The sequence below is a fragment of the Delphinus delphis genome, chromosome 9 (assembly GCF_949987515.2).
Source record: "Delphinus delphis chromosome 9, mDelDel1.2, whole genome shotgun sequence".
Lineage (NCBI taxonomy): Eukaryota > Metazoa > Chordata > Mammalia > Artiodactyla > Delphinidae > Delphinus > Delphinus delphis.
The window spans coordinates 84,496,963-84,509,680 of NC_082691.1; the positions used below are offsets into that span (position 1 = coordinate 84,496,963).

At 39.0% G+C, this 12,718-nt stretch overlaps 1 protein-coding gene across 4 annotated transcripts in view; it reads left to right on the forward strand.

The window, feature by feature from the left end:
• The window catches only part of AHCYL2 (adenosylhomocysteinase like 2), a 171,655-nt gene that overhangs the window by 141,020 nt on the left and 17,917 nt on the right, over positions 1-12,718 (forward strand). For all 4 annotated transcript variants that reach the window (XM_060020869.1, XM_060020870.1, XM_060020868.1 and 1 more), the window contains exons 8-11: positions 925-1,041; positions 4,844-4,907; positions 5,390-5,478; positions 8,115-8,185. In XM_060020869.1, coding sequence (XP_059876852.1) covers positions 925-1,041; positions 4,844-4,907; positions 5,390-5,478; positions 8,115-8,185 — 341 coding nt within the window. The remainder of the gene's footprint in view (positions 1-924; positions 1,042-4,843; positions 4,908-5,389; positions 5,479-8,114; positions 8,186-12,718) is intronic.

A 12,718-nucleotide genomic window follows, 5' to 3' on the forward strand; every position in this document is an offset into this window, starting at 1 on the left:
GAATAAGTGTGGTCCTCATGTTTTCTAGTCATTGTAATACAATGACTGCTTGTCCTCTTTGGACGAATTCATTTATTCAACATCTATTTATTGAACTTCTACAGTGGACCAGGAACTACTCTAAGAACCATGCTAGGGATCTAGCAGTGGGGAAAACAGACAAAAGCCTGGGCCCTCATAGAGCTTATGTTCTTACACAGCGAACAAGGATTTAGGGTTCTGTTTCTCAAATGAGCATTAATTCCCTGAGTAAAATTGTAACCATTTCTGTTTCCTGTTATTTACCCAGAAAGAACTGAAAGTATGAAAGTTTTAGGGAAGTAAATTTTGAATAAGCCACCATCACTGCTTCAATATACTGTGATCTTTTTGAATGTATAAAACTATGGATTGTCCCATATTTTCAAACTTTTAGAAAGGGATGAATTTTGAATAAAACACCTGGTTCTAATTTTTAGTTGACTCAGTTTAAATAAAACCCCTATATACAGATATACATATTTATAGGTATATGTACTGAAGTTATAAAATTGAGACTATTGGAAAGTTAAACTATTTGAAAGTTAAAATTGTTGCATTAGAGTAGTGGGATTAAAATAGTACTTAAAATTTCTCTTTTTATAATTAAAAAGGGAAATAAAACTAATAAGCAATTAAAAATTTTACATTTTAATGCTTAAAATTTAGTGGTGGGTCAAAGATTGTCCCCACGTGCCTTTTGATTAATAGCTTTATTTCTAAGCTGTATACAGATTCTGGAAAGGTATTCTTTATTTCTCTGTATACACCTTATAGGATGAAATTAGTTGTGTCTCAGGCTCTCATGCCTACTCAATTAACTTATTTGTGAAATTTGATATGAAACTGATGGTCGATTGCAATATCTCATTGTTTTATGTTCTTCTTGATTTCCTTCATCCTCAGGCTGTACCAGCTATCCAAAGCTGGGAAGCTATGTGTTCCAGCCATGAATGTCAATGACTCAGTCACCAAACAGAAATTTGACAACCTCTACTGTTGCCGTGAATCAATTCTTGATGGGTAATGTTTTGTTATCTTTGGGATGAACGTGAGTTGTTGAATTGAGGTTCTAAATTTTTTGGTTTTGTTTATTTCTAGAAATGATTTGTGTAGGACCTCTGGATCTATTGCTACATCATACTCAATATTTTGTAACCCAAAGCTACCATTGCTGTCACTTACATCACACTCAATATTTTATGACCCAGAGCTACCATTGCTGTCACTATTTCAAGCAAATCTATTTTACTTAAAAAGTCAGACCAGCCCCTATCTACTGGTGGCAGTTTTTACAGTCACCCTATCAGGCCTGGGAGTCAGTAACTAAAGTCATTATAAATAGGTAAATATCTTTGATGGTTTAGGAAAAGGTTCCTGGTATTTCTCTTCCAGGTTATGTTGTCAGTTCTTAAGCACCAACTATCATACAATTCTCTGGCCATCTGGAAAGTTGTGGTGAGCACAGGGTTATTTCCCAGTGGCATTTGTAGTTTTTCAAATCTGTAAGGACTGCAAGTCTGACAAAATCTACTTAGATATAATACACCAAAAATTGTGTTCTTCCAGTGCCCAGTTTCTGTTTCTACACTTGTGTCCTGAAATTCCTTCATTCTTGCTGGGAAGACTCAGTAATTCCCTATGTGAAACCATGAAGTTGGTTTAGAATATTGCCAAGCCAAATGGCTTCCGTCATGTATTAGTTCATGGAAAAGTGAAGAAAGGGCCTGTGGGCCACATTACTAGTCTGAACCCCAGGCAATTTGCAACACCACAGGCACTGGAGCAAGAAGGACTTTGGTTTAACAATTGGCTCTATCATTTATTAACTCTAAGACCTCAGACTAGTTATTTAACCTCTCTGTGCCTATTTCCTCATCTGTAAAATGGTGACAGTAAGACCTATCTCATAGAGTTATTGTGAGGATTAAATGAGATAAGGTATGAATCCTGGGGATCAATGTTAGTTCCCTTGCCCTTCTTTCTAGAACCCTATATAGTAAGTTTAGGATTGAGTTAGATCTTATAAGAAGACTTTTACTTTGAAGTCTTTTTTTGTGTGTGTGGGCTGGAGGGGGGTGTTCAATGCAAATTCAAACTATTTTTAATTATTACTCCTATAGATTCAGTAGTATTATCAGATAGATTGGACATTTGAGTGAATCCTTACTCTATCAGTCTGTTTACAGACTGTCCCTAGTTCTGTCCACATATAACTGTTACTGTGATGCACAGCTTTGCACCTGATAATAATGATTTGGATATATACTCATAAAAATATTTACTCATCCACAACCGTTTCTCATAGATTTTTCAACTCCCAAATCTATGAGCCTAAAATCTGCCTATATTTAGTAAAAGATGCATGAAGGTACCTCTACTAGCTCATAAACATGGACAGAGTCCCTCCTAAGCAGTGTTTACCCTGTGGATAAGAAAGATACTTTAACATCAGAAATGTATGAAAGTGAAAGTAAGATGGAAGCAGTGGAGCTGGAGTTAAAGTTAATAAAGAAATAGGAAAACATCACCCATCTACTGGAAACCTGAGTAGTAGTAAGAGCTTGTTGGCATCTTCAGATGGTGAAAAACTTTCCAACTGGGTCATGGGCAGTTGCTCCTCTCAGAGGAATTGAGATGTGACTGGGTGCATTCAGGGTGGTATGGCCGTAGACTCAGAGGAGTTGAGAGTAGGAGAAGTTAAAGAAGCGGCAAAGTATGCTCCAGGGAAGGCTGCAAAATAGAGAGTCCATATGAGGAAAGGATTAGGGATTGAGCTTCTGTAGCTCTGAGCTGGTTGCACACTGCACCATAAGCTATGAGGGAATGGCCCCACTCAGTCCTAGAGGACACTTCTGTAATTGATCTGCAATGCCAAAAAGCAAGGCAGGTGCAGCCTTATGGAGACTGAGGAAGGAAGACTTGGTAGGAAGAAAAAGGATATCCCAGATAGGATTTTTAGATCATAAAACAGACCGTATTTCAGGAACTCTTCTAGAGAGTTCTGGGGCTAGAAGAATTAGAGAGAAGTCAGAGACTTGGCATGACTCTTATACACCGCCAGACAGCTTACCCTCACATCCCCAAAAGTCCTTTCTTGATGGAGGTCTTTTCTATCCTTTATCCTTGAACCTTGAGGCAGATCTGGGTCCCTCAGATCACAAGGAAATCACTGCCTAACTGGAATCCACCCTGGTCTGTCAGCCTATCATTTGCAGAGTAGTGGTGTTGATGAAGTTTCCCTTCCACCACACAGTCATTTGTAGTCACAAAGAGAGAGTCATCTTCCTTTGGGAAGAGAGTCAGAAAGGCTTGTGGGTAGTCAAAGCAAAGGAGGCTCAGAAATATGATTATTGATTTCCTTGCTGTGCTGAGCCAGTCAAGGACCATTCTAAGCCATGGCTTTTGAGTATGGTGGTAGCCCAGCCAGACTTACCCTCTTCACTCAACAGAAACTGCCTCTGCACTTAATTGATATTTATTGAGTTTCATTGGAGTTCATGAGTTATACCAGTTCCTAGTGAGTGGAGTCGTCAAATCATTAAAAAGATAGGATTTCTACTTTGCCTTTGGGGCATTTATAGACTTTTCAACAGGAGAGGTTAACAGATGAGTAGAAAGACCTACAAATATTTGTCGGAACCATCTGTCTCAGAATGGCAGGTTTTAGTTGAAGTTTCTTCTGCCTAGCCAGGGCTTCCTAGAGAAGGGAGACCAACTGACCCTACAGAGAAACCAGAAACTGCTCCTACAACTTCTTCCAAGAGACCCTGAAAACAGTAAGGACCTTTATTCTAGCTTCATAGAGAATCAGAGACAAAGAGGTAGAACATGTCTGAGCAGGACTCAGCCCAGAAAACTCACTACCTCATGTAGTCAGTGTTGGTGTGTTTCAAGGCTCTTCTCCACCTTGTTGCCCATTACCCTCCCTGGTGAATTAATGTGGGACCTATTGGTGATTTTTTTTGTGTGTGGTACACGGGCCTCTCACTGTTGTGGCCTCTCCCGTTGCGGAGCACAGGCTCCAGACGCGCAGGCTCAGCGGCCATGGCTCATGGGCCCAGCTGCTCCACGGCATGTGGGATCTTCCCAGACCAGGGCATGAACCCGAGTCCCCTGCATCGGCAGGCGGACTCTCAACCACTAGCGCCACCAAGGAAGCCCACCTATTGGCGATTTTGATACTACTAAGTGTAGGACTCATTTATCAGCATTATATTTTATGTGTCTAATTCAATAAGCTACAACGTTCACATTAAACCAGAGCTTTGTCGCCTCTTAAATAAAAATTACATTTATATTTAAAAGTTACTTTGTGGTCTATAGCTTCTTCCCTTCTGTACCACTCCCAAAACAAGGGGAACAAAAAGAAAAAAGGCCTCACATAGAGATGGAATTGATTGGATAGCATGGATAAGAAAATACATATTTTGGCCTTCCCTGGTGGCGCAGGGGACACAGGTTTGTGTCCCGGTCCGGGAAGATCCCACATGCCACAGAGCAGCTGGGCCCGTGAGCCATGGCCGCTGAGCCCGCGCGTCTGGAGCCTGTGCTCCGCAACGGGAGAGGCCACAACAGTGAGAGGCCCGCGTACCGCAAAAAAAAAAAAAAGGAAAAGAAAATACATATTTTATTGAACTTTTCTTTCTAGTCATTAAGTAGTTTCTCTAGGATAGAAACCAGGCTTGCTTTCAACATTTAAAAAAAAAAAACAAAACGCCAAACCAAAAAAAAACAAAACCCAAACATGAAAACAAAGGGGTTCAATCTAATCTCAAGCAAGAAACAAGAGATTTTTCTGATTTAATTTTTTTTTCCCCCATAGACTTAAAAGAACAACAGACATGATGTTTGGTGGGAAGCAGGTGGTAGTCTGTGGCTATGGAGAGGTAAGGTTTAACCTTTCAATTATTAGGTGTTTAAAATGTATTTTGCTGAAATATACTAGAATTTTTCACTTGTATGGACATAAAAGTACATTCATTTACCACTTTAAGTGGGACAAAAGTAACTTCAGAGGCCCTCTGGTTAAAGTACAATCTTTCTTTTTCCCATTGCATTTTTGCTATTTTTTCTTTAAGTTGATTTTCTGACTGTTCCACTGCACTGTTTGTGATGTTCTTTTAGCTTGTGTTTTGATTATAAATCGTGAGTGTGGGTGTTCTTATGCACATGCATGTGCTAAGCAGGGTTTAGGAGTTTGTTTATGAACTGCATTCATTTTATTTTTTTTTCTGATTTTTCCGTAAGCGTAAATCTATTCAGTGAAATTCCTTTTGGTGGCGGAAACGGGGGTACACTTTACCAGAAGCTTTGAGAAACTGTTTTCTTTGTGACTTTCCTTATTATGTGTACTTTCTGCTCTCATCAGGTGGGGAAGGGGTGCTGTGCTGCCTTAAAAGCTATGGGCTCCATTGTGTATGTAACTGAGATTGACCCCATCTGTGCTCTTCAAGCCTGGTAAGCATGCAAAAGGAGATTTGCTTTTTCCTCTCACCACTGTCTAATGTATTATCTTCTAACTGCCTCCAAAGAATGGCCTAGTTAATGCCACATTTCATCTTAGAGGGGCCTAGATCCTGAGAAGCTGCCCAGATCCTGAGAGGCTGCTATTAACTGTAAGCACCTGTCTTTCAAAGATCTAGGAGCTCTGCTCTGAGAGAGCAGAGGCTGGCAGAAGCTACAGTTTAGAACTCCTGTGGAAATAGTAACAGGGGACGCCTTGAACCAGAGAGCAAGTAGCCCCTTATCAGCTTCACATGCCATCCTTCTCCCTTTGAAAACAATGATCAAAAAAGAAATAGGCTGGCATCAGATCCTTTCTGAAGTGATGCAATGAAAAGAGCGCTTCTGCCACATTCCTCCCCAAAATGCATAACCTAATGTAATCAGGAGGAAATATCAGACAAATCTAAATGAAGGATAAACTCTACTAACTCTTACTGAAGGGTATATAGGAGTTGTTTGTACTATTCCTAAGTATGAAATGATTCCAAAATTAGAAGTTTAAAAAAAAAATAGTTCCTTTCCCATCTAAAAATGTGGGTAATCTTATCTACTTCAATTGTGAAAGTTCAGAAAATAATGATATAATTATTATACATTATATAATAAATATATAATTATGTAAAGTATAGAGGTGCTGTCACATAATAAATGCCTCACTAAGTGGTAGCTATTATTAAAATTGTCTCTTGCCACCCTCAGCAGGATAAAATACCACTGTCCCTGAAAACTACTGCAAAGTCCCCATGCCTGTAGCCTTGAATAACCCATCCAATCTTTACCATTAACCCTCCAGAGGAAGGCACCCAGCATAGATGAGGCATGGCATAAAGATGTTTCCATAACCATTTTCCTCTGTCCTACGACTCCCCACACACCGTAGCCATCAACACACAGTTTTCCCCAACAGAGTTGTTGGCTTTGCCTGAGTCAGGGCTCCAGCACACGAAGGGAACTATCACCATTCTAGCACTTTTTCAGGGTTCATTAGAGAAACCTGAATGTGTTTTAATATTGACTGAGGTACTGACTGAAACTATCTTATAGACATGAACTGATCACTTATTCTGTGTTAGGTACTGTGCTCTGTGCTGAGGATGAAAGATGAGTAGATGAATGAGACAAGGTCCCTGCTTTTAGAAGCACACAGACAAATAACCTCTGTGCAGTATAGTAAGTGCTGTGATAGAGATAAACAGCACATGCTTCTGTAGGAGCACAAAGGAGGAATATCTAACTAAAGAGCAGGGCGGTGAGGGTAGAAAGAGGTGTCAATGGAGCTGAGTCTTAAAACTTATTTAAGTGACTTCTTAGTTTGGAAGTATGTTCCAGGTACAGGCAACATATGCAAGGTCACCTAGGAAGGAGAGAGCACGGCATGTTTATATTAAAGAAGCTGGAAGTGTTTTAATGGAGCTGCCCGATAGGATAAATTTGGGGGAGTGGTAATACCTGAGTAGGAATCATATGTCAGTATAATCATATATCAACATAAGTATTTGGGTCTTATCCTGATACCAGACAATGTCACCAAAGTATTTTAAGCAAGGAAGTGACATGAGCCAGATGGCATTTCAGGAAATCACTCTGCAAAATGAATTAGAGAGACATAAACCTAGAGGCGATGAGATGGGGCCAGGGGCTACTACAGCAAGAAATAATAAGACCTGAACATCAGGCCTGCACGTATAGAAAAGAGGGGATAGATTAAGAATTAAGATTTTAAGGAATTAAGGAAAAAGACTCAACCAGATGTGGTGACAATTTTAATTAGGGAGAGGCAGTAGGCTAGGACATTCTAGTTTATTTGACTCGTAGAGCTGGGTGAACAGTAATGCTGTTGATTAAGATAGAAAATATAGAAGAAGAGAAACAGAATTGGTGGTGTGGGTAAGATAATGAGTCTATTTTCAAGCACAATAAGTTTGAGGTCCTTGTGGGACATGAGGAGGAGCTATCCAGTAGATAATTTGATCTATGGCTCTGAAGCTTTGGATGTTAATGTGCAAATCAGCCACCTGTGAGGCATCATTTGTAGCCAAGGGAAAGGAATGGATAAGTGCCGAAAGAATAGAGAAAAGAATACCCTACAGAGTACCAACATTTAAAGATTGAGTGAGATCGAGAAGGAGCAATCAAAAAGTGAGAAAACAGTATCATGGACTCCAAGAGTATAGAGCCTTAAGAATGCAAATAATGTTTAATGTAGCAGAGGATATCAAGTAATATTCGAGTCTAAGAAAAAAATTGTTTTTGGCATTCAGGAGATCACTGATTATCTTGGGGAGAGCAATTTCATTGGGGTAGTAGGTTCAGGTAAAATGGCACTTTCTAGAAACTTGATTGGGATTTCATGGTTAACCCTGCCTCCCTATTATCAGGAAGAATTAGGTCCCAGTGATAGAAAGAACCTTTTATTTCTGTCCTGTATGAACTAAGGAAAGAGTTTGAATTTTTCACTAAGAATAGTCCAGCTGTACCAAAAAGTGATGTAGGTACCAAAGCAACTTGGGTAATAGCTTTTGAGGTTGTGTAGCAGAAGGCTTCCCAGCTGCTTTTTTAGGTTAATTGATCATGCTTTATTTCTACAGTATGGATGGATTTCGACTGGTGAAATTAAATGAGGTCATCCGACAAGTGGATATTGTTATTACCTGTACAGGTATGATTATGACACATAAAATGGGGTGGCACTTGGGAACACTTTCATGGAACAAGTGAAAAATGACTAGAAATGTTCTGAACAAAACCAAACTCTAAAAGCCAGAGAGAGTAGTCCACAAAACCAATCTTTCACATTCTTCCTACCTCTTTAGAACTCTGACCAAAAGTATACCATTAGGTCATCCCTAGAGGAAAGTTTCTCTCTAGTCTTTTTAACTGTTCCATATCTCCATTCATCCTCAGCTACCTAGGAGATGGCTACCAGTGAGTTTTATTTGGGAAGCTAGATCTTAAATTTGTACAGTTTTGAAAATTTTACTTCCAAAAGTGATGTGTATTTCTCTCTAGTCTCTGTAATTAAAGCAAGCCTAGAGCAAAATTCTTCCTAGTTAGAGAAAGTGGAAAAGGTAGTTGTGTTAATTCCCAAAGATGTAGATTTTGAGTTTTAGAGAGGAATATGCAGATATGTCTACCTTCCTTGGACTGAGATATTTTATCTTTATGTTAGAACCATAAGCCATTGGAATATTGGGTTTATTTTATAATTCTATTTTAAAGGAGGAAAATCAGAATATTTAAGAATAAAACTATTATTTGTAGTCTCAGGGAGAGCTGGGGGCAAAGAAGAACCATAAGAAATTGTTCTTAGGGCTTCCCTGGTGGCACAGTGGTTAAGAATCTGCCCGCCAATGCAAGGGACGTGGGTTCGATCCCTGGTCCAGGAAGATCCCACATGCCATGGAGCAACTAACCCCGTGCGCCACAACTACTGAGCCTGCGCTCTAGGGCCCACGAGCCACAACTGTTGAGCCCATGTGCCACAGCTACTGAAGCCTGTGTGCCCTAGAGCCTGTGCTCTGCAACAAAAGAAGCCACCGCAATGAGAAGCCCGCACGCCACAACGAGGAGTAGCCCCTGCTTGCCGCAACTAGAGAAAGCCTGCCCACAGCAACGAAGACCCAACACAGCCAAAAATAAATAAATAAATTTATTTTTAAAAAAAGAAAAAAGAAACTGTTCTTTTTCACATCAATCCTTTGATCTCTTTTTTTGTAAGTACCTTTACTGAGATATAATTCACTTACCATATACATTTTACCCATTTTAAGTGTATAATTCAATGTTTTCTAGCAAATTCACAAGGTTATACAACCAAGACAATCTAATTTTTTTATTGAGATGTAATTTACATACTGTAAAAGTCACTCTTTTAAAGTATACAGTTCATACAGTTCTGCAGCCTGTGGAAGGAAAACCACATTCACAGAAAGACAGACAAAATGAAAAGGCAGAGGACTTTCTACCAGATGAAGGAACAAGATAAAACCCCAGAAAAACAACTAAATGAAATGGAGATAGGCAACCTTCCGGAAAAAGAATTCAGAATAATGATAATGAAGATGATGAAGAAGATCCAGATGATCCAGTGAAGATGACCTCAGAAAAAGAATGGAGGCAAAGATCGAGAAGATGCAAGAAATGTTTAACAAAGACCTAGAAGAATTAAAGAACAAACACCTAGCAGAATTAAAGAACAAACAAACAGAGATGAACAATACAATAACTGAAATGAAAAATACACTAGAAGGAATCAATAGCAGAATAACTGAGGCAGAAGAACAGATAAGTGACCTGGAAGACAGAATGGTGGAATTCACTGTCATGGAAGAGAATAAAGAAAAAAGAATGAAAAGAAATGAAGACAGCCTAAGAGACCTTTGGGACAACATTAAACACAACAACATTCGCATTATAGGGGTTCCAGAAGGAGAAGAGAGAAAGGACCCAAGAAAATATTTGAAGAGATTATAGTCGAAAACTTCCCTAACATGGGAAAGGAAATAGCCACCCAAGTCCAGGAAGCACAGAGAGTCCCAGGCAGGATAAACCCAAGGAGAAACATGCCGAGACACATAGTACTCAAATTGACAAAAATTAAAGACAAAGAAAAATTATTGAAAGGGAAAAACGAAAAATAACATACAAGGGAACTCCCATAAGGTTAACAGCGATCTCTCAGCAGAAACTCTACAAGCCAGAAGGGAGTGGCATGATATATTTAAAGTGATGAAAGGGAAGAATCTACAACCAAGATTACTCTACCCAGCAAGGATCTCATTCAGATTCAACAGAGAAATCAAAAGCTTTACAGACAGGCAAAAGCTAAGAGAATTCAGCACCACCAAACCAGCTCTACAACGAATGCTGAAGGAACTTCTCTAAGTGGGAAACACAAGAGAAGAAAAGGGCCTACAAAAACAAATCCATAACAATTTAGAAAACAGTAATAGGAACATGCAAATCAATAATTACCTTAAACGTGAATGGATTAAATGCTTCAACCAAAAGACACAGGCTTGCTGAATGGATACAAAAACAAGACCCATATATATGCTGTCTACAGGAGACCCACTTCAGACCTAGGGACACATACAGACTGAAAGTGAGGGATTGGAAAAAGATATTCCTTGCAAATGGAAATCAAAAGAAAGCTGGGGGCTTCCCTGATGGCGCAGTGGTTGAGAGTCTGCCTGCCGTTGCAGGGGACACAGGTTCGTGCCCCAGTGCGGGAGGATCCCACAGGCCTCAGAGCAGCTGGGCCCGTGAGCCATGGCCGCTGAGCCTGTGCGTCCAGAGCCTGTGCTCCACAATGGGAGAGGACACAACAGTCAGAGGCCCGTGTACCAAAAAAAAAAAAAGAAAGAAAGCTGGAGTAGCAATGCTTTTATCAGATAAAATAGACTTTTAAAATAAAGACTGTTACAAGAGACAGGGAAGGACACAACATAATGATCAAGGGATCAATCCAAGAAGAAGATATAACAATTATATATGCACCCAACATAGGAGCACCTCAGTACATAAGGCAACTGCTAACAGCTTTAAAAGAGGAAATTGACAGTAACACAATAATAATGGGAGACTTTAACACCTCACTTACACCAATGGACAGATCATCCAAACAGAAAATTAATAAGGAAACACAAGCTTTAAGTGTGTTAAGGAAATTAATAAGGAAACACAAGCTTTAAGTGTGTTAAGAAAATTAATAAGGAAACACAATAGACCAGCTAGATTTAATTGATATTTATAGGACATTCCATCCAAAAACAGCAGATTACACTTTCTTCTCAAGTGTGCATGGAACATTCTCCAGAATAGATCACATCCTGGGTCACAAATCAAGCCTCAGTAAACTTAAGAAAATTGAAATCATTTCAAGCATCTTTTCTGACCACAACACTATGAGATTAGAAATCAGTTACAGGGAAAAAAATGTAAAAAACACAAACACATGGAGGCTAAACAATATGTTACTAAATAACCAAGAGATCACTTAAGAAATCAAAGAGGAAATCAAAAAAATACCTAGAGACAAATGACAATGAAAACATGACAATCCAAAACCTATGGGATGCAGCAAAAGCAGTTCTAAGAGGGAAATTTATAACAATACAAGCCTACCTCAAGAAACAAGAAAAATCTCAAATAAACAATGTAAGTTACACCTAAAGGAACTAGGGAAAGAAGAAGAAACAAAACCCAAAGTTAGTAGAAGAAATCATAAAGATCAGAGCAGAAATAAATGAAATAGAATCAAAGAAAACAATAGCAAAGATCAATAAAACTAAAAGCTGGTTCTTTGAGAAGATAAACAAAATTGATAAACCATTAGCCAGACTCATCAAGAAAAAGAGAGAGAGGACTCAAATCAATAAAATTAGAAATGAAAAAGAAGTTACAACAGACACCTCAGAAATACAAAGCATCCTAAGAGACTACTACAAGCAACTCTATGCCAATAAAATGGACAACTTGGAAGAAATGGACAAATTCTTAGAAAGGTATAACCTTCCAAGACTGAACCAGGAAGAAATAGAAAATATGAACAGACCAATCACAAGTAATGAAATTGAAACTGTGATTAAAAATCTTCCAACAAACAAAAGTCCAGGACCAGATGGCTTCACAGGTGAATTCTATCAAACATTTAGAGAAGAGCTAACACCCATCCTTCTCAAACTCTTCCAAAAATTGCGGAGGAAGGAATACTCCCAAACTCATTCTATGAGGCCACCGTCACCCTGATACCAAAACCAGACAAAGATACCACAAAAAAAGAAAATTACAGACCAATATCACTGATGAATATAGATGCAAAAATCCTCAACAAAATACTAGCAAACAGAATCCAACAACACATTAAAAGGGTCATACACCATGATCAAGTGGGATTTATCCCAGGGATGCAAGGGTTCTTCAATATATGCAAATCAATCAATGTGATACACCATATTAACAAACTGAAGAATAAAAACCATATGATCATTTCAATAGATGCAGAAAAAGCTTTTGACAAAATTCAACACCCATTTATGATAATAATTCTCCGGAAAGTGGGCATAGAGGGAACCAACCTCAACATAATAAAGGCCATATACGACAAACCCACAGCAAACAACATTCTCAATGGTGAAAAACTGAAAGCATTTTCTCTAAGATCAGGAACAAGACGAGGATGTCCACTCTC